Raw genomic sequence first — 22,208 nt, 5'->3', positions numbered from 1 at the left:
GGAACTGACTTGTAAAGCAACCTCGTTTCTTATCTAAATTTAAACTGGAAAATAAAATAAAAAAAAAAGAAAATCATGAATATTTCTGATGCATCTGAATCACATTTAAAGAATTTCCACATGCTAGTGTCTATATCCATGTAACTATCCCAAAATATATGAAAAACCAACAGCATTTGACAAGTGAATGACAGATAACAGTCATTCCATTGGATTAGAGAAGAACAAATGACCTCCAATACTGGTTTCATTGAATGAGGCACCTTCGGAAGGATCTCCTTAAGTCTCAGTAATGTGAAGGCTTGTTATGAAGAGTTCTTGCACAGCTTCCAAATCTCCAAAAGCAGGGGGTATTCTAACAGATTTGTGTCCTCTGATGGGACTTATGAATGTCCTAGAAAGTATTACTGGTCAATAGTGTATAGTGTATAGTGGACACCTAGAGTCACTATGGCTACTTGCATAGTACAATCACCATGGTATAGACACTTCTTCCTGTATTATAAACCATTTTGAAACACAAATATTGCCTTCTTACAGCATCCACTTATCTACAGAACCATGTATGCAGACAGAAGACAAAAAATTAGATCAACCATTACCCTCCCAGTCTACTTTTCCACTACAATCCCTGAACGGATAGTATTTCACACCAAGAAATGATTTTCTCCAAATCACACAAAAACCCAAGAGATGATTACAATTTCAGTACCAGTTTTATCATTTATTTATTTATTTATTTATTTATTTATTTATTTATTTATATTTATTCAATATTAAAAACCACAGTTTCTTCTCTCTCCTCTCCTGCCATTCCTTCTCCCCACTCTCTTCTATCCCCTATCCATTGTTCCTCAGTTCTCACTCAGAAGTGGTAAAGCCTCCCATGGGACTCTACAAAGAATGACATATCAATTTGAGGCAGTGTCAGTCTCCTCCCACTTGTATCAAAGCTAGGCAAGGCATCCCACCCTAGAGAATGTTTTAAAGAGCCAGCTCATGTACCTGAGCCAGATTCTGCTCTATTCCTAGGGGCCCAACAAAAGACCAAGCTTTACAACTGTCACCCAGATACATAGGACCTAGGTTGGTGCCATCGGTCTAGAGTCTGTGAGCTTCTGAGCTTCCACTAAATCAGGTCAGCTATCTCTGTGGTTTTCTCTGTCATAATCTTTACCACTCTTGCTAATATAATCCCTCCTCCCTCTCTTCGACTGGACCGCTGTATGTAGGTCCAGTGCTTGACTAAGTAGGAGCAGATGGGGAGTGGAGAGGTGGGAAAAGGGAGGGGATGTGAAGACAGAAGTGAAGGGAATCTGGTTGATATGTAAAATAATTGAAAAATGTTATTTAAATAAATTTTAACAGACAAAACAAAAAAAACACTTTAAAAGTATTACGTAATTGCATAATTTGACACTTTTCTGTTCTTTTTCCAAAGTCTTTCAAAGACAACATGTGTCAGGGAAGCTCCCAGGAACCCTCAAGGATGACCCCAGCTAAGAGTCCTTGCAATAGTGGAGAGTGTGCCTGAATTGACCCTCCCCCCTAGTCAGAATGGTGACTGCCCTAATTGCCATCATAGGGCCTTCATACGGTAAATGACAGAAGCAGATGCAGAGTGAACTTTATTTTCAAAAACTAAGCAGGAAATATTTGGTCTTAACATAATTCAGGAGAATGTTCAGAGATTGTACAAGATGACAGGTAAAGACAATGCTTCGTAGCCTCACAGCTGGTGTTGAGAAGAAGACCCACATGACAGTTGTGCTGGTGTGTGATTCTGTTCAGGAAGGACCTAAAGTACTGATGTTATTTTCAATGAGATGCTGGTATAGAAACCACTGACCCAGAGCTGCAGATCTTGTATTTATTCTCATGATTTGAAGAGCAATTACAGGCTAAAGCTCTTCACGGTCAGAAGCCTTACAACCTGAAACATATAGCACAAAGACGAAGTTGAGATCATGGATAGAGGAGAGACACTACCTAGAAATGAAGAGAAGTGCTAACTTAACTGTATGAACTGGAGGTGTAATTAATTTCATTATCTCTCAGGTTGTAACAGAGGATGAACCCAGACTTGGTTGTTAGGGTAAGCTACAACAGAAATTCAGTTTTATGATATTCCTAAATCTTCATTGCTGACCTGAGATCATGCTAAACTGGCAATTAAACTTACTGCTTTTCCATCAACAATACTTCATGAATACCCTGTGAGTAATGAGGTTAATAAGGAACATCTCAGATATACTGTTCATCAGAGAGCATATGGAATCAGGTTTGCACTGGAGCGCTACTGAAGTCTTGTTGAGAAAACTCCCCAAAAGGACACTCTCCTCCACTGTTTCCTGGAGTGAAAACTTATACAGCTACTTTGGATATCAGTATGGTGACATCCCAGAAAATAGGGAATCAATCTACCTGACTCAGTGATACCACTGTAGGCTACTTACACAAAGGGCACCCAATCATACCACAAGGATGCCTTCTCATAAATGTTCACTCCAGCATTTCCATAATAGCAAGAACCTAGAAACACCCTAGATGTCCAGCAACTGAAGATTAGATAAAGAAAATGTGGTACATTTATGTAATGGAGTATTATTCAGATATACAAAACAATGGCATCATGAAATTTGCTTGAAAATACATGGAACTGAAAAAATTAATCCTGAATGAGGTAACCCAGACGCAGAAAGACAAGCATGGTATGTCCCCAGTAACTAGTGGATACTAGATATAAAGCAACGAAAACCAGACTACAACCCCCAGCTCCAGAAAAGCTAGGTAATAAGGAAGACCCTAAGAGGGACACATAGATTGTTCTGGGATTGGGAATTTGATAAGATCTCCTGGGTAAACTGGGGGCAAGTGGGATGGCAGAGGGGAGAAGATGGACAATGTGAATTATGAGGAAACAGAATGATTGAGTTGAGGGGAGACATAGTGGGAGATTAATGAAAGAGATATCTTGATAGAGGGAGTTGTTCTGTGGTTATGGAGAATCCTAGTTCTAGGAAATTTCCTGGGACTTCACATAATGGCCCCACAGAAAGCTCCTAGCAATAGTAGAGAGGGTGTCTGAACTCGCCTTTCCTGGTAATCAGAATGGTGAATACACCCATTGACATCAGAGTGTCTTCATTGAGTAACTGATGGAACCAGATGCAGAGTTCCATAACCAAGCACCAGGGTACACTCTGAGAATTCAAAGAGAGGGAAGATGAATTTAAATGAGCAAGGGAGTCAAGACCATGAAGGAGAAATCGACAGAGAAAGCTGAACCCAGCTTGTGGCAACTCAGAAACTAGAACAACAGCTGTGGAGCCTGCATGGGACCCATTTAGGTTGGTACTCTACATGTGGGAGATAGTTGTGTAGTTTGGTTTCTTTGAGAGGCCCCTGGCAGTGACCCAGAATCTATCCCTGGTGCATGAGTTAGATTTTTAAAGCACATTAACTGTAGTCGGGTGTCTTACTCAGCCTTGATGCAGGGGGGTCAGGGTTTGATCCTGCCTCAACTTAACATGCAAGCCTTTTCACTCCCCATGGGAGGCCTGATAGTTTGGGTGGAGTGAATGGGAGTGGGAGGCAAGGGGGAAGTGGAAGGATGGTTAGGAAGAACTGTGTTTGGAATGTAAAATAAATAAAATTTAAATAAATAAAAAACTCAAAAGTGGCAGAGATAAATTCTGATGAAGATCCCTTAAGAGTAGAAGATTTGAAAACTAAAATGACTAAATTTTCTGTGGACTTTTATGCCTTGAAGACTTAGTAGATATGTCACATCCCATCCTATTCAAAAGGTAGGCCTGGTTTCCAATAAGTGTGTTGTATAGAATACTGGTATCAAGGGGTTTGGAAAGGTTAGAAACTGTTTCTCATCTTGAAAAGTTCCCACAGATAAAGAGGAAAATCCTCTCTGGTTATTGGGGTTGGAAATGTAAAGGTTGCCTTTGAGTCGATGATTGCCATTACACACCAACATAGCCCGACTGTCACTTACTTTGACTCTGGTCATTGAGATTGTCCTTTAAGGTAGTGGTCAGAAGAAAGTTTAAATGTTTACAGAAAGAACCTGTGAAATCGTCGATGTCCAGCAGCCAGACCATGGCATCACCAAAGTTATTCTGCTTGAGGGAGTGGGCCTGTTATAACAGAGGACATGTGTTACTTGATTTCCTGTAGTCAGAAATGAGATCTCAGTAATCCATTGGACTGAATTTACCTTTGCCCTGAAGCTGTCTGGATTATCATAGCCAACCCAGTCTGTGTTCTTTTTTTTTAATTTTAAATAGCTTGTTTTACATGTCAATCCCAGTTCCCTCTCCCTCCCCTCCTCCCCCACCCCCATCATCCCCCCCCATCCTCCCACCCTATTGCCAATTCCTTCCGCATAGGGGATATCTAGAGTCTATCATTTCATTCAGGGTAGGGGCCAGGCACTTCCCTAAGAGTCACGGCAGAGAGAGCAACCCTCTTTGTATTATGGGCACACGATGTCTGTTAGTATTCGAGGGATAAACACTGATCCACTGCTCAGGACCCCATAGGTAGCCCAGGCCTCCTCATTGACTCTCACATTCAGGGGGGTCTGGATCAGTCCCATGCTGGCCTCCCAGCTGTCGGTCTGGGGTCCAATAGCTCTCCCCTGTTCGGATCAACTGTCTCTGCTGGTTTTTACAGCCCATTCATTGCCAATTTGCTCTTCCCTCCTCTCTCTCTGTCGCTGGGTTCCTTGGGTTCAGTTCAGTATTTAACTATGGGTGTTTGCCTCTGCTTCCATCAGTCACTGGATGAAGGCTCCAGCATGGTTACAGACATCAAGTTCACTATCAGGAATAGACATTTGAGGTGGTCTCTCCACTATTGCTTAGATTGCCAATTGGTGTCATCCGTTTAGATCACTAGAGGTCACAATGGTGCCTGATCTGTCTTCTAACCTATGATTCCCTCTTCCCCCTATCCTACCCCCCCAGTTGACCTAGCTGTGCCTCCATGTCCTAATCTCTCTACCACTTCTCCCCCTCTCTATTTCCCAGGTCCCCCTCCCTCCCACCCCTCGCCGTGTTCCCCATCTGTTCAGAGGATCTTGCCTCATTTCTCTTCTCTTGGGTACCATGTATATCTTTTAGTTTCTTTCCTGTTTCCCAGACTCTCTGTCAGTGGAAGTGCAGACTGGCACTCTCCTGATCCATGTTTAAAATCCATATATGAGTGAGTACATACCATGTTTGTCTTTTTGTGACTGGGTCACTCAGGATGGTTTCTTCCAGTGCTATCCATTTACCTGCAAATTTCAAGATTCCATTGTTTTTTTCTGCTGAGTAATACTCCATTGTGTAAATGTACCACATTTTCTCTATCCATTCTTCAGTTGAGGGGCATCTAGGTTGCTTCGGTTCTGGCTATTACAAATAATGCTGCTATGAACATAGTGGAGCAGATGCCCTTGTTGTATGAATTTGCCTCTTTTGGATATATGCCTAAGAGTGGAATTGCTGTGTCTTGTGGTAGATTGATTCCCATTTTCTTGAGGAATCTCCATACTGCTTTCCAAAGTGGCTGTACGAGTTGGCACTCCCACCAGCAGTGGAGGAGTGTTCCCCTCTCTCCACATCCTCTCCAGCATAAATTGTCTTCAGTGTTTTTGATTTTAGCCATTCTGAGAGGAGTAAGATGGTATCTCAGAGTTGTTTTGATTTGCATTTCCCTGATGGCTAAGGATGTTGAGCACTTTCTTAAGTGTCTCTTGGCCATTTTAGCCTCCTCTATTGAGAATTCTCTGTTTAGTTCAGCACTCCACCTTTTGATTGGATTCTTTGGTGTTTTGGACACTTGCTTCTTGAGTTCTTTGTAAATTTTGGAGATTAGCCGTCTGTCAGATGTGGGGTCAGTGAATATCTTTTCCCATTCTGTGGACTGCCTTTCTGTCTTGTCTGTGTCCTTTGCCTTACAGAAGCTTTTTAGTTTCATGAGTCCTATTTGTTAATTGTCGATCTCAGTGTCTGTGCCACTGGTGTTATGTTCAGGAAGTGGTCTCCTGTACCAACTCTTTGAAGAGTATCTCCCACTTTCTCTTCTAAAAGTTTCAGTGTGGCTGGATTTATATTGAGATTTTGATCCATTTGGACTTAAGTTTTGTACAAGGTGATAAACATGGATCTTCTGCATACCAGTACCCAGTTATGCCAGCACCATTTGTTGAAGATGCTTTCTTTTTTCCATTGTATAGTTTTAGCTACTTTGTCAAAAATCAAGTGTTCATGGGTGTGTGGGTTAAAATCAGGGTTTTCAATTCAGTTCCATTGGTCTACCTGCTATTTTTGTGTCAATACCAAGCTGTTTTCAGGACTATAGCTCTGTAATAGAGCTTGAAATCAGGTATGGTGATGCCTCCTGAAGTTCCTTTATTGTATAGGGCTGTTTTGGCTATCCTGGGCCTTTTGTTTTTCCATATAAATTTGATTAATGTTCTTTGCAGATCCTTGAAGAATTGTGATGGAATTTTGATAGGGATTGCATTGAATCTCTAGACTGCTTTTGGCAAGATTGCCATTTTTATTATGTTGATCCTACCAATCCAAGAGCATGGGAGATCTTTCCATTTTCTGGTATCCTCTTTGATTTCTTTCTTTAAAGACTCAAAGTTCTTTATATACAGGTCTTTCACTTCCTTGGTTAACATTATCTCCAGATATTTGATGCTGTTTATGTTTATTGTAAAGGGTGAGGTTTCTCTGATTTCTTACTCAGTCACTTCATCGTCTGCATATAATAGGGCCACTGATTTTTTTGAGTTTACCTTGTATCCTGCCACTTAGCTGAAGGTGTTTATCAGCTCTAGGAGTTCCCTTGCAGAGTTTTTTGGGTCACTTATGTAAACTATCATATCATCTGCAAATAGTGAAAGCTTGACTTCTTTTCATATTTGTATCCCTTTTATCTCCTTTTGTTTTCTTATTGCTGTAGCTAGGACTTCAAGTACAATATTGAAGAGATATGGAGAGAGTGGACAGCCTTGTCTTGTTCCTGATTTTAGAGGAATTGCTTTGAGTTTCTCTCCATTTAGTTTGATGTTAGCTGTTGGTTTACTGTATATTGCTTTTATTATATTCATGTATGTTCCTGTTATCCCTGATCTCTCTAGGGCTGTGTTCTTAAAAGCATAAGGTACTTTTTGAGGGCCATACCATTTCTCTGCTCCATGATTTAGGGAGTTGCAAATCTTTAAACATTCAACAGATTCAAATATTTAAACAATACCAAGAAAGAAAAATAGCATGCACTTTGCTTTTATTTCTCTCTATTATGTTGTTTTCCTCCATTTTCTTATGAGTTTTATTTGTCTTGAAAATTGAGACAATGTTCTCTTTCATTTCTGCTAGGCATGCTATACATACAGATCTTTCCCCAGGCTATGTAAATTATCTACAACTGGGATATATCTCCAGATCTTATTATCATATTTTTATATTCTGTCAGAGTTTCAGTGTCTATCTAAGACAGTCTTCAAACTGGTAATTCTCCTGTTTCAGCCTTCATCAATTAGAAATACTAAGCTTGAGAAAACAGAGATCACAGTATCCACATGTAAACTTGCAGTATGTAATCTCATTTTAATATGTATGACTAGAACCAGAACACAAGGGCAAGCTTAGCAAACAAAGCTCAATGACAGAGGAATTTTAAATATACAGGTATTTAATACACAGATATTTTGTTCATAATTTTGCAATGTAATTTGAGGAGTCACCAAATTTCTTCATGAAATGATAAGTAAATAATTTCCCTATATGTGCAGTCATACAACTTAAGGTTATGTTGTAGGTTCTTAACCTGTGGTTTGAGACCACCATATCAGTCAAGTATCAGACATCATTCATATCAAATATTGACATTATTGTTAATAAGAGTAGCAAATTTACAGTTATGAAGTAGCAACAAAATGATATTTGGTGGGGTTTACCACATACAAGGAACTACATAATAGGATCACAACATTAGGGAGGTTAAATACCACTGATCTCTTGTATGAAGTAACCTTATAAATCTTAAAGATCTATTAGTTTTTAATGAAGAAATATAATAAAAATAAAACAATTTGGAATGGTCATTCAGCTTAGGTGAGAGGCACTGCACATAATGAACATTCACTTTCCTCAGATTTTAGCATCCAGATAAAGAACTGCAATTCATTGACCACTGTACAACAATCTACTGACCTCATAGTAAGCCCATAGTCCTGTTTTACTTGTGTATTTCCCTGGAGGGCCAGCACCAATGGTAGGGGCACCAATTCCATTGTTAGAGGGGTCACTCAGAGTGTAGGTGTGTCCATAGGCTGGGAATCCAACAATGACCTTCTCTGGATCAGCTCCATGGTTTTTCCAATAGTTCATGATGTCTGCCTGCAGTAGCAGAAGGTTAGTTGTGCAATCAAAACAGGTGGTGATCTGTGCTTACTTAGGTTACTTGATGCTCTGACAGTTCAAAAATGTGTCATCTAATGAAAAATTAAGTAGATTGGTTTTCCAAAGTATATTGTTGACTTAGATTTTCAGATTTGCTAAGTAGCATAAGAAGACTGGTAACCTTTTGTTTATTTTGGACTTGACTCCCCCAAGATATTAGACATTTCCTATTTTCATTTGAAGTTGTTCAGGGTCTTACCACATTGAGGTAGTCACTAATGCCGTGGTCAGGTGGATCATTGTAGAGGGGACTGTTTCCACCAGTACAGCCATCAAGATCAAGCTTTCACTATTTGCAGATGATACGATAGTTTGTATAAGTGACCTAAAAACTCTGCAAGGGAAATCCTAGAGCTGATAAACACTTTCATAAAAGTGGCAGGATACAAGGTAAACTCAAAAATCAGTGGCCCTATTATATACAGATGATAAAGTGGCTGAGAAAGAAATCAGACAAACATCACCCTTTCACGTTTTTCAGATCTTTTCACAATAAAAGAATATAGATAAATTAATTTCAACACACTCTCTTATTTTCTCTTAGTTTAGTATGCATTATCACCTCAACAAATTCAGGAGATTAGATGCTATTACTAAATACATGGATCCCTCATATGTATCGACATTTAAAAATATCTCCAAGTCAAACATTTAGTGGTCAGTATCCAGGCCCTAATATTTGGCTAGAGCTCTTATTGTTTTTAATGTCTGGAATTGCTTCTCAACGGTGCTCTGCATCCTCTTGGAGTGCTATGGACAGGTGCTGTATTGCTGATTGGTTGAACTACCTCAGAGACTTAACATCCTGTCTAATGACATAGTTACCTGATAAAGTTGGGCTGTGGTAAGAACTGTATAACAGGCCAAATTCTGCCCTTATTTTAATCTGCCTAGACTCAGTGGAACTCTGTTCAAATCTACAATCCTTGGGTTATCTCTCATCCCTCTTTTTGTGTTTTCTAGAAATTGTTTCTAATGAATGCTTCCAGAATTTGACATGTGGCAAGTGGGTCAAATGACAAGATAATTTTACTGGTGAAAGAAGCATAATAAGAAAATTGTTTAGCTGTGTGCAAATATTAATTGCATAAAATTCAGCATTGTTTCTTTAAGTTTTGTGCTGTTGAAGAGAAATTACCTAGAAACTATGCCTGGAAATTGCAAATTTTCTAGAGAAGTTTGTTTCTTACCATCATTCATGCCATAGCTATTCAACAGAAACTATCATGTAATGGGTATGTAATAGTGAAACTCAACCGAGGTTTTGCAAATATATACTGATAGGAATCTTGCTGAAAAGAATTTGCCGCTGAGTGTAGCTCTGTAGATCATCTGTAGACAAATCTGTCAAAAATTACATATACAGATAATAATAGTTTTGTTTTAATTTTTATGCAAGTATCATAGAAGACACTACATTTAAAAAACCTTCATCAATCTTTGGTTATTTTTGTTTTAACTTTTGTTTGATGATTACGCCTGCATGAAAATGTAAGAACATTAGATCAAGTCTGGTCCTAAAGTATGAAATCTATTACCAGCATTCTTTCGTTGTATATTTTCATGTACATATCTCACATTTACTATGTTGATGGGAAAATAATCTGTTCTCAGTACACATTGACTGTTATTGTATTTTACTTTCAAGAAAGTAATGTATTCTGATACTGTCCTTTATGTCTGAAAATTGGGATGTTTTGTCATCTCTGAAACAAAATGACCCCTTCTTTCCATGAATTTTTATGCTCTCTGTCTGCATGCCCTCCTTCCCAATTGTAAAACCATTGTTTACATCTGATCACAGGTTACTTCAAAAGCTTTCTGTTGAATCTTTCACTGCTGAATCTAATTATTTTAGTTAGTATCACAATAATTATTCAAAAAAGCTAGTTCTGTCATAGTTCCCCTCTAACTACAGCTCCTCAAAGTACCCCATGTTCTTGCATGAGATTTCTTCTAAAACTAAAGCTCCCACATGATCAAAAATTGCCTCCTTTTGACCTCACATGTCTCACAAAGTGACTTGCTCATTCATTTCTGTCACGTTATTGTTACAGACCCATCATTATCTAATTTGATGACAACGTTTGTTTTCCCTGACTAAATTCAAGCATCACTTTCTCAGAAAATATCTCTAATCCTTCCTCACACAAAATCAGTTACTCTGACTTTTGCGTTTCTTTTCTACCTCGTTGATCCCTCTCATGTCCATTAACAAGATGGTCTTCAATTGTTTCCTAGTTTACAGTGTTATACATCAGATGAGAATAATTTGAAGCAAAAGATTCTGCTTTAGTTTAATCTTTAACCTGCACCCTTTAACTATCATAGAGTATAACCTATTTAGTTACAGTACATATTCTGATGTAATTGTTATGAGGCTTGAATTCTATAAGGAAACACAACTTGGAGATATGTATGATGTCATTATATTAGTGATTCTGTCAAATTTACTAATGCTCTTTTTGTATATTAGTTATTTGCCTGTAACATAAACATATAATGCCTCTGGAACTCACAGTATAGACAACATATGAAATTACATCATTGTTCTACACCTGCATGTGTGGAAGTGTTCCACATGCTTGTTGAATCAATGAATGATATTTCAGGACCTATGTAGTGGTAATAATCTGTCAGTTTGGTCTACTCTAAAAGAATCCAATTCTCCGTGGAGAGGAGACATTTAGAATTTTCTAGGACTAAAGGCGTCTCCTGAGTTCCCCACCTTCACCAAGAGAGTAAAGTGATTCTTGTCCTCAGGTGGACTTCCACAATACCCAGTTTCAGCCTATCAAACTGATTTTGGCACAGGAATTTGATGACTGACTTAATGAAAGTCTGTCGGTTCTGAGCAGTAGACACCATGTCACTGAACCTGAGGGAGAGCAAAGGAAAAGAAATGAAGGTTTGTGTGAAATTGCCACATTGGAACAAGACAGTTCACAGCTGATTTCATAGTCTGTGCTGTTCTCCAAGGCTCCTTGTTTTGTTTCCAGCCTCCCCCCTGCAAATTGCCTGTTAGCATTGCAACCTCAGCATCTCCTGTGTTTTGTGATCCCTGCCATAACTAAAGTATCATTGCCCCTTCATTTTTTTTCCTCTTTGGCTTTTTTTATATTTTATTTTCCAGTTTAAATTTAGATAAGAAACAAGGTTGCTTCACAAGTCAGTTCCAGGTCCCTCTCCCTTTCCCTCCCCTCCTCCCGTGCCCTCCCCCCCAAATCCCCCGTTATCCCCTCATTCCCTCAGGGAGGGTGAGGCCCTCCATGGGGGTGTCCACAGTCTGTCATTTCATATAGGGCAGGGCCTAGACCCTTCCCCAAGAGTTCAGGGTGAGAGTGCATCTCACATTGTTCTATGGGAGTCGAAAGTCCGAGTGTATACTTGGGATGGGTACTGATCTGCTGCCCAAGGCTCAATAGATTACCTAGGCCTCCTCACTGACACCCAGATTCAGGGGGTCTTGATCAGTCCCATGCTGGATTCCCAGGCTGATGCCTGGGATTCAAGAGTTAACCTTTGTCTGGTCAGCTGTTTCTGGGGGTTAAACCAGCCCAGTCTTACTCCCTTTGATCATCAGTCCTCCCTCTCTGTTACTGGCTTTCTTGAGTTCAGCTCAGTATTTAACCAAGGGAGTCTGCCTTTTCTTCGATCAGCCACTAAATAAAGTTTCTGTTTCCCAGACTCTCTGGCCATAGGATTGTAGCCTGGCACTACCCAGATCTATGTCTAAAATCCATGTATGAGAGAGTACATGCCATGTTTCTCTTTTTGTGACTGGATTACCTCAGTCAGGATGGTTTCTTCTAGTGTCATCCATTTGCCTGCGAATCTCATGATTCCATTATTTTTTTTCTGCTGAATAGTACTCCATTGTGTAGATGTACCACATTTTCTCTATCCACTCTTTGGGTGAGGGACATCTAGGTTGCTTCCAAGTTCTAGCTATTACAAATAAAGCTGCTATGAACATAGTGGAACAGACATCTTTGTTGTATGAATGGGCATTTTTGGATATATGCATAAGAGTGTCGTTGCTGGGTCTTGTGGTAGGTTTATTCCCATTTTTCTGAGGAATCTCCATACTGATTTCCAAAGTGGCTGAACCAGTTGGCACTCCCACCAGCAATGGAGGAGTGTCCCCCTTTCACCACATCCTCTCCAGCATAAATTGTCATTGGTGATTTGATTTTAGCCATTCTGACAGGAGTGAGATGGTATCTCAGAGTTGTTTTGATTTGCATTTCCCGGATGGCTAAGGATGTTGAGCACTTTCTCAAGTGCCTCTCAGCCATTTTAGACTCCTCTATTGAAAACTCTCTATTTAGTTCTGCAGCTCACTTTTTAATTGGATCCTTTGCTGTTTTGGAAACTTGCTTCTTGAGTTCTTTGTAAATTTTGGAGATCAACCCTCTGTCAGATGTGGGATTAGTGAATATTTTTTCCCATTCTGTGGGCTGCCTTTTTGTCTTGATGATTGTGTCCTTTGCCGTACAGAGTCTTCTCAGTTTCAGTAGGTCCCATTTATTAATTGTTGATCTCACTGTCTGTGCTATTGGTGTTATGTTCAGGAAGCTGTCTCCTGTACCAATTTGTTCAAGGGTACCACCCACAATCTCTTCTAAGAGGTTCAGTGTGGCTGGATTTATATTGAGGTCTTTGATTCATTTGGACTTAAGTTTTGTACATGGCGATAAACATGGATCGATGCGCATTCTTCTATGTGCCAGCATCCAGTTATGTCAGCACCATTTGTTGAAGATGCTTTCTTTTTTCCATTGTGTATTTTTAGCTTCTTTGTCAAAAATCAAGTGTTCATGGGTGTGTCGGTTAAAATCAGGGATTTCAATTCAGTTCCATTGGTCTACCTGCTATTTTTGTGTCAATACCAAGCTGTTTTCAGGACTATAGCTCTATAATAGAGCTTGAGGTCAGGGATGGTGATGCCTCCGGATGTTTCCTTGTTGAACAGGGTTGTTTTGGCTATGCTGGGTCTTTTGTTTTTCCATAAAAATTGATTATTGTTCTTTCAAGGTCTGTGAAGAATTGTGCTGGGATTTTAATGGGGATTGCATTGAATCTGTAGATTGCTTTTGGCAGGATTGCCATTTTTACTACATTGATCCTACCTATCCAAGAGCATGGGAGATCTTTCCATTTTCTGAGGGCTTCTTTAATTTCTTTCTTTAAAGATTCAAAGTTCTTACGATACACGTTTTTCACTTGTTTGGTTAGCGTTACCCCAAGGTATTTTATGTTGTTTGTGGCAATTGTAAAGGGTGATGGTTCTCTGATTTCTTTTTCAGCCCTTTTATCATCTGTATATAGTAGAGCTACTGATTTTCTTGAGTTGAACTTGTAGCCTGCCACTTTGCTGAAGGTGGTAATCAGGTGTAAGAGTTCCCTGGTAGAGTTCTTTGGGTCATTGATGTAAACTATCATATGGTCTGCAAACAGTGAAAGTTTGACCTCTTCTTTCCCAATTTGTATCCCATTGATCCCCCTTTGTTTTCGTATGGCAATAGCTAGAACTTCAAGTACCATGTTGAAAAGGTATGGAGAGAGTGGACAGCCTTGTTTTCTTCCTGATTTTAGAGGAATTGCGTTGAGTTTCTGTCCATTTAGTTTGATGTTGCCTGTTGGTTTACTGTATATAGCTTTTATTATTTTTAAGTATGTCCCTGTTATCCCAGATCTCTCCAAGACCTTTATCATGAAGGGGTGTTGGATTTTGTCAAAGGCTTTTTCAGCATCTAGTGAGATGATCATGTGATTTTTGTTTTTCAGCTTTTTTATATGGTGGATTACGTTGATGGATTTTCGTATGTTGAACCATCCCTGCATCCCTGGGATGAAACCTACTTGATCGTGGTGAATGATTGTTTTGTTGTGTTCTTGGATCTGATTTGCCAGTATTTTATTGAGTAATTTTGCATCAATGTTCATGAGGGATATTGGTCTGAAGTTCTATTCTTAGTTGTATCTTTGTTGGCTTGGGGATCAAGGTTATTGAAGCCTCATAGAAAGAGTTTGGCAAAGACCCTTCTGCTTCTATTGTGTGGAACACTTTGAGAAGAATTGGTATAAGCTGATCTTTGAATTTCTGGTAGAATTCTGCACTGAGGCCATCTGGACCTGGACTTTTTTTTGGTTAGGAGACTTTTGATGACTGCTTCTATTTCCATAGGGGTTATAGGTCTATTTAAATTGCTTATCTGTTCTTGATTTAGTTTTGGCAAGTGATAGCTATCCAGGAAGTCATCCATTTCCTTTAAATTTTCGAATTTTGTGGAGTACAGGTTTTCAAAGTATGACCTAATGATTCTCTGGATTTCCTCAGAGTCTGTTGTTATGTCCCCCTTTTCATTTCTGATTTTGTTAATTTGTGTGTTCACTCTCTGCTGTTTGGTATGTTTGGACAAAGGTTTGTCTATCTTGTTGATTTTCTCAAAGAACAAACTCTTTGTTGCATTGATTCTTTGTATTGTTTTCCTGGTTCCTACTTTATTGATTTCAGCCCTCAATTTGATTATTTCCTGGCGTCTACTCCTCCTGGGGAAGTGTGCTTCTTTGTGTTCTAGAGCTTTCAGCTGTGATGCTAATTCTCTGGTATAACTGTTCTCCTGTTTCTTCATGTGAGCACTTAGTGCTATGAACTTCCCCGGTAGCACTGCTTTCAAAGTGTCCCATAGGTTTGGGTATGTTGTGTCTTCATTCTCATTGAATTCGAGGAAGTCTTTAATTTCTTTTTTTATTTCCTCTTTGACCCAGGGATGGTGCAGTTGAGCATTATTCAATTTCCATGAGTTTGTAGGTTTTCCGCAATTTGTGTTGTTGTTGAATTCTAACTTTAAAGCATGGTGGTCTGATAAGATGCATGGATCTTATTTTTGTGAAGCTGCTGATGTTTGATATGTTGCCAAGTATGTGGTCGATTTTTGAGAAGGTTCCATGTGGTGGTGAGAATAAGGTATATTCTTTTTTATGTGGATGAAATGTTCTATAGATATCTGTTAATCCCAGTTGGGTCATTACTTCTATTAGACCTTTTGCTTCATTGTTGAGTTTCTGTTTGGTATTCCTGTCTAGTGGTGAGAGTGGTGTGTTGAAATCTCCCACTATAACTGTGTGGGGCTTTAGATGAGATTTAAGTTCTAATAATGTTTCTTTAACGAATGTGGATGCCTTTGTATTTGGGGCATAAATGTTCAGGATAGACACTTCATCTTGGTGGGTTTCACCTGTGATGAGTATGTAATGACCTCCTTCATCTCTTTTGATTGATTTTATTTTAAAGTCCAGTTTGTTAGATATTAGGATTGTTACCCCTGTTTGTTTCTTGGGTCCATTTGATTGAAAATTTTTTCCCAACCTTTAACTCTCAGGTAATGTCTGTCTTTGGGGGTGACGTGTGTTTCTTGTATGCAGCAGAAGGAAGGGTTCTGTCTTCGAATCCATTCTGCTAGTCTGTGTCTTTTTATGGGTGAGTTAAGGCCATTAATATTGAGGGATATTAATGATCACTGATTGCTCATCCTTCTTCGATTTGCAATGGTTGTTGTTGGTAGAATTATGTGTGGAATTTCACCCCTTTGTTCTTTTGGCTGTTGGTAGAGAGGGATTCTCTAATACCTGTGTTTTTCTGGTTGTAGTTAGCTTCCTTGGGTTTTAGTTTCCCTTCCAAAATTTTCTGTAGGACTGGGTTAGTGGGCTCATATTGGTTGAATCTAGTTTTGTCATGGACTATCTTGTTTTCTCAGTCTATAGTGATTGAGAGCTTTGCCGGGTATAGTAGTCTGGGCTGGCATCCATGGTCTCTTAGTGTAGGTAGAATATCTATCAAGGACCTTCTGTCTTTCAGCGTTTCCATGGAGAAATCAGGTGTAATTCTGATAGGTCTGCCTTTATATGTTACTTGACCTTTTTCCTTGGCTGCTCTTAATATTCTTTCTTTATTCTGTATGTTTTGGGTCTTGATAATTATGTGGCGAGGGGTTTTTTTTGTGGTCCACTCTATTTGGTGTTGTGTAGGCTTCTTGTACCTTCATTGGCATGTCTTTCTTAAGGTTGGGAAAGTTTTCTTCTATGATTTTGTTGAATATGCCTTCTGCCCCTTTGAGGTGGATTTCTTCTCCTTCTTCTATACCTATTATTCTTAGGTTTGGTCTTTTCATGGTGTCCCATATTTCCTGGATGTTTTGTGTTAAGGATTTGTTGGATTTAAGGCTTTCTATGGTTGATAAATCCATTCTCCTAGTGTATCTTCAACACTTGAGAATCTCTCTTCCATCTCTTCTATTCTGTTGGTAATGCCTGTATCGGTAGTGCCTGACTGTTTGTCCAGCTTTTATATTTTCTGCCTTTCTTCAGATTGTGTGTTTTTAATGTCTCTATTTCAGTTTTCAACCCTTGCAGTGTTTGCATTGCTTCTTTCAATTTTCTGTTTATCTGTTTGTCCATTTGTTGCCTTTTATGAATTTTTTTGTTTTGTTCTTTCTTCCATTTCTTGCATTTTTTGGTTTGCTTTTTGTTCCATTTCTCGCATTTTGTGCTTTGTTTCTTCTTCCATCTTCCTGCCTTTTTTGGTTTGTTTCTTCTTCCAATTCTTGCATTTTTTGCTTTGTTTTTTCTTCCATTTCTTGCATTTTATGCTTTGTTTCTTCTTCCATTTCCTGCCTTTTTGGTTTGTCTTTTCTTCCAATTCTTGCATTTTTTTGGTTTGTTTTTTCTCCCACTTCTTGCATTTTTTGGTTTGTTGTTTCTTCCATTTCTTTGAGGGATTTTCCTAAATCCTCTTTAGGGCCTCTATCATTTTCATGAAAGTGTTTTAAGGTCGTTCTCTTCTGCTTCATTCGCATTGGAATGTTGGGGTCTTGATGGTGTGGAGTCTCTAGAATCTGGCGGTGTCATATTTCTTTTTCTGTTGCTGAGTGTGTTTTTGTATTGTCTCTTTCCCATCTCTTCTTCTAGTGGGTGTAGAAAGAGCCCCTTGCTGGTCTGGGGACCAGAGTTCCCTTTTGGTGGGTGCTAGCAAGTCCAATAATCTGCTGGTTCTTCTATTCCTTGTCCAAAAGCTGGTCCCATGGGTGGGGAAGAAGAACAGGAATCTGGGGTGCTTAGCCTCCTACCTGGTCCCGTGGACACTATGCTGGGTCCTGTTGTACCTGATCCGGAACAGCTACTCCCCTGGTCTCCCTGGCTCCTCTGGTTTCCTGGTCTCCTTGGTGGGAGAGAAGACCTGGAGTCCTGGGTGCTTGGCTCCTGCCAGGATTGGGAGCTCTGTGCAGTTTCCAGGCGATCTGCAGGCACTGGAACACAGCCCGGGAAGCCGGCCTGTTTACCTGATGCTGCCAGAGGAAGAGCTGCTTCCCTGGACTCCCAGCCTCCTCTGGTTTCCTGGTCTCGTTGTTGGGAGAGAAGATCTGGAGTCTGGGGTGCTTGGCTCCCGCCAGGATTGGGAGCTCTGTGCAGTTCCCACGCGATCTGCAGGTACTGGAACACAGGCCGGGAAGCCGGCCTGTTTACCTGATGCTGCCGGATGAACAGCTGCTTCCCTGGACTGTGCCCCTTCATTTTTAATAGCATACCATCCTGTCCAATAAATCACATACTGTCTTCAAATACACCTCCATTCATATTAACTCAAAGCATATTTTCTCTCTTTGAGGGGCCCTCAATTCAGTTCCTGGAAAGAAAGAAAGAAGTTGTAAATTCATGACATCTTCTGAACTGGCAGATCTTATTTACTTAAAGAAACAGTTCTTTGTAGTGGGCAACTAACAATCAGATGATGGCAGTCCATATAACTAAATTAATTTGAATTTGGAAATCTATATGTTTACTTGTAAAAATGCATTCATTTTAATTTGATCTTCCTGTGAAACGCTTAACCTATTTACTCAATGAATGTATTATACTTTTATAAAATGTAAAATAACAGAATGAGATTGTGTTACTACATAAGCAAAGAGCAATAGGCTCTGTGTACAGAACTTACCGAATAGATCCAAACTTCGAGCCTCCAATTGCCAGGAGAATTTTCAGCTCCCTCTTCCTTAAAAACAACAGCAAAAGAGAAACATAGAAACTCTTTGTGTCCTTCATGTAAAATGGCAGTGTGATTTGTATAAATCAGGCAAAAAAGAAAAACAAACTGCATAAAGAGAACATATTAGGCTTGGTGATATGCATTAAGTTATTTTAAATTGGGGAGTCCAGGAAAACAGCTGTTCCTCCAGCAGCATCAGGTAAACAGGCTGGCTTCCTGGCCTGTGCTCCAGTGCCTGCAGATCGCCTGGGTCCTGCACAGAGCTCCCAATCCCGGCGGGAGCCAAGCACCCCAGACTCCAGATCTTCTCTCCCACCAACGAGACTAGGAAAGGAGAGGAGGCTGGGAGTCCAGAGAAGCAGCTGTTCCTCCGGCAGCATCAGGTAAACAGGCCGGCTTCCCGGCCTGTGTTCCAGTGCCTGCAGATAGCCTGGGAACTGCACAGAGCTCCCAATCCCGGCGGGAGCCAAGCACTCAGACACCAGGTCTTCTCTCCCACCAAGGAGACCAGGAAACCAGAGGACCCAGGGAGACCAGGGGAGTAGCTGTTCTGGATCAATTACAACAGGAACCAGCATAGGGTCCAGGGGACCAGGTAAGAGGATAAGCACCCCAGATTCCTGTTCTTCTTCTCCACCCACGGGACCAGCATTCAGACAAGGAATAGAAGAACCAGAAGATTATTGGACTTGCTAGCACCCACCAAAAGGGAACTCTGGTCCCCAGACCAGCAAGGGGCTCTTTCTGCACCCACTAGAAGCAGAGATGGGAAAGAGACAATACAAAAACACAGTCAGCAACAGAAAAAGAAATATGACACCGCCAGATTCTAGAGACTCCACACCATCAAGACCCCAACATTCCAATGTGAACGAAGCAGAAGAGAATGACCTTAAAAACACTTTCATGAAAATGATAGAGGCCCTAAAAGAGGATATTGGAAAATCCCTCAAAGAAATGGAAGAAACAACAAACCAAAAAATGCAAGAAGTGGAAGAAAAAACAAACCAAAAAATGCAAGAATTGGAAGAAAAAACAAACCAAAAAAGGCAGGAAATGGAAGAAGAAACAAAGCATAAAATGCAAGAAATGGTAGAAAAAACAAAGCAAAAAATGAAAAAAATGGAAGAAGAAACAAACCAAAAAAGGCAGGAAATGGAAGAAGAAACAAAGCACAAAATGCGAGAAATGGAACAAAAGCAAACCAAAAAATGCAAGAAATGGAAGAAAGAACAAACCAAAAAATTCATAAAAGGCAACAAATGGATGAACAGATAAACAGAAAATTGAAAGAAGCAATGCAAACACTGCAAGGGATGAAAACTGAAATAGAGACATTAAAAAAACACAATCTGAAGAAAGGCAGAAAATATAAAAGCTGGACAAACAGTCAGGCACTACCTATACAAGCATTACCAACAGAATAGAAGAGATGGAAGAGAGAATCTCAAGTGTTGAAGATACGCTAGGAGAAATGAATTTATCAACCAAAGAAAACCTTAAATCCAACAAATCCTTAACACAAAACATCCAGGAAATATGGGACACCATGAAAAGACCAAATCTAAGAATAATAGGTATAGAAGACGGAGAAGAAATCCACCTCAAAGGGGCAGAAGGATATTCAACAAAATCATAGAAGAAAACTTTCCCAACCTTAAGAAAGACATGCCAATGAAGGTACAAGAAGCCTACAGAACACCAAATAGAGTGGACCACAAAAAAACCCTCGCCACATAATAATTAAGACCCCAAACATACAGAATAAAGAAAGAATATTAAGAGCAGCCAAGGAAAAAGGTCAAGTAACATATAAAGGCAGACCTATCAGAATTACACCTGATTTCTCCATGGAAACGCTGAAAGACAGAAGGTCCTTGATAGATATTCTACCTACACTAGAGACCATGGATGCCAACCCAGACTACTATACCCAGCAAAGCTCTCAATCAATATAGACGGGGAAAACAAGATATTCCATGACAAAACTAGATTCAAGCAATACATATCCACTAACCCAGCCCTACAGAAAGTTCTGGAACAGAAACTCCAACCCAGGGAATTAATTACACCCAGAAAAACATAGGTATTAGATAATCCCACTTTACCAACAGCAAAAAGAAAAAAGGGGTGGAATTCCACACATAATTCCAACAACAACAACCATTCCAAATCAACGAAGAATGAGCAATCAATGGTCATTAATATCCCTCAATATTAATGGCTTTAATGCACCCATAAAAAGACACAGGCTAACAGAATGGATTCGAGGACAGAACTCATCTTTCTACTGAATACAAGAAACAGACCTCACCATCAAAGACAGATATTACCTGAGAGTTCAAGGCTGGGAAAGGACTTTCCAATCAAATGGACCCAAGAAACAAGTGGGGGGTTTCCAAGCCTAATATCTAACAAATGAGACTTTAAAATAAAATCAATCAAAAGAAATGAAGGAGATCATTACATACTCATCAAAGGCCAAATCAACCAAGATGAAGTTTCAATTCTGAACATCTTGGCCCCAAATACAAAGGCAACCATGTGCTTAAAAGAAACATTACTAAAACTCAAATCAATATAAAGCCCCACACACTTATAGTGGGAGACTGTAACACCCCATTCTCACCACTAGATAGGAATACCAGACAGAAACTCAACAAAGAAACAAAGGGGCTAATAGAAGTCATGACCCAATTGGGATTAACAGACATCTATAGAACATTCCATCCACATAAAAAGAATATATCTTCTTCATACCACCACATGAAACCTTCTCAAAAATCAAACACATATTTGGCAACAAATCAACCCTCAGCAGGTACAAAAAATTGGAATAACTCCATGAATCTTATCAGACCACCATGCTTTAAATTTAGAATTCAACAACAACACAAATTGCAGAAACCCTACAATCTCAGGGAAATTGAATAATGCACAACTGCACCATAACTGGGTCAAAGAAGAAATAAAAAAGAAATTAAAGACTTCCTAGAATTCAATGAGAATGAAGACACAACATAACCAAACCTATGGAACATTTTGAAAGAAGTGCTATAGGGGAAGTTCAAAGCAATAAGTGCCCACATGAAGAAACTGGAGAGTAGTTATACTAGAGAATTAACAGCACAGCCAGCTGAAAGCTCTAGAACACAAAGAAGCAAACTCCTCTAGGAGGAGTAGTCACCAGGAAATAATCAAACTGAGGGCTGAAATCAATAAAGTAGAAACTAGGAAAACCATACAAAGAATCAATGCAACGAAGAGTTGGTTCTTTGAGACAATCAACAAGATAGACAAACCTTTGTTCAAACTTTTAAAAAAACAGAGTGTGAACATGCAAATTAACAAAATCAGAAATGAAAAGGGGGACATAACAGACTCTGAGGAAATTCAGAGAGTCATCAGGTCATATTTGAAAACCTGTACTGCACAAAATTTGAAAATTTAAAGGAAATGGACAATTTTCTGTATAGCTATCTCTTGCCAAAATGAAAACAAGAATAGATAACCAATTTAAATAGACCTTTCACCCCTATGTAAATAGAAGCAGTCATCAAAAGTCTCCCAACCAAAAATTCCCAGGTCCATATGGCCTCAGTGCATAATTTTACCAGAAATTCAAAGAGCGTCTTATACCAATTCTTCTCAAAGTGTTCCATGCAATAGAAGCATAAGGG

General features: G+C 39.5%; 1 protein-coding gene across 1 annotated transcript; it reads right to left on the bottom strand.

The window, feature by feature from the left end:
• Positions 1-1,615: 1,615 nt before the first annotated feature.
• Positions 1,616-11,570, bottom strand: LOC121142362 (chitinase-like protein 4). Its single transcript, XM_040752092.1, has 3 exons — positions 8,229-11,570; positions 4,010-4,151; positions 1,616-1,933 (listed from the first exon to the last, which is right to left on the bottom strand). The coding sequence occupies exons 1-3, from the start codon at positions 8,403-8,405 to the stop codon at positions 1,902-1,904; spliced, it is 351 nt and encodes a 116-aa protein (XP_040608026.1). The 5' UTR covers positions 8,406-11,570; the 3' UTR covers positions 1,616-1,901.
• Between the last annotated feature and the right edge of the window lie 10,638 nt (positions 11,571-22,208).

This window comes from Mesocricetus auratus, unplaced genomic scaffold, assembly GCF_017639785.1.
Source record: "Mesocricetus auratus isolate SY011 unplaced genomic scaffold, BCM_Maur_2.0 Super-Scaffold_100009, whole genome shotgun sequence".
Taxonomy (NCBI): Eukaryota; Metazoa; Chordata; class Mammalia; order Rodentia; family Cricetidae; genus Mesocricetus; species Mesocricetus auratus.
Note: the sequence above shows the minus strand (reverse complement) of the source record. Positions and strands in the feature narration are given on the sequence as shown.

Bases quoted from the DNA above. Each gene is read 5' to 3' on its own strand.
- LOC121142362 (XM_040752092.1), bottom strand. From the start codon at position 8,405: ATGAACTATTGGAAAAACCATGGAGCTGATCCAGAGAAGGTCATTGTT. The intron at 4,152-8,228 runs GTCAGTAGATTG...CTGTTATAACAG, and splicing joins GACTATGGGCTTACTATGAG to GCCCACTCCCTCAAGCAGAA. The intron at 1,934-4,009 runs GTAAGTGACAGT...TATATGTTTCAG, and splicing joins TCTCAATGACCAGAGTCAAA to GTTGTAAGGCTTCTGACCGT.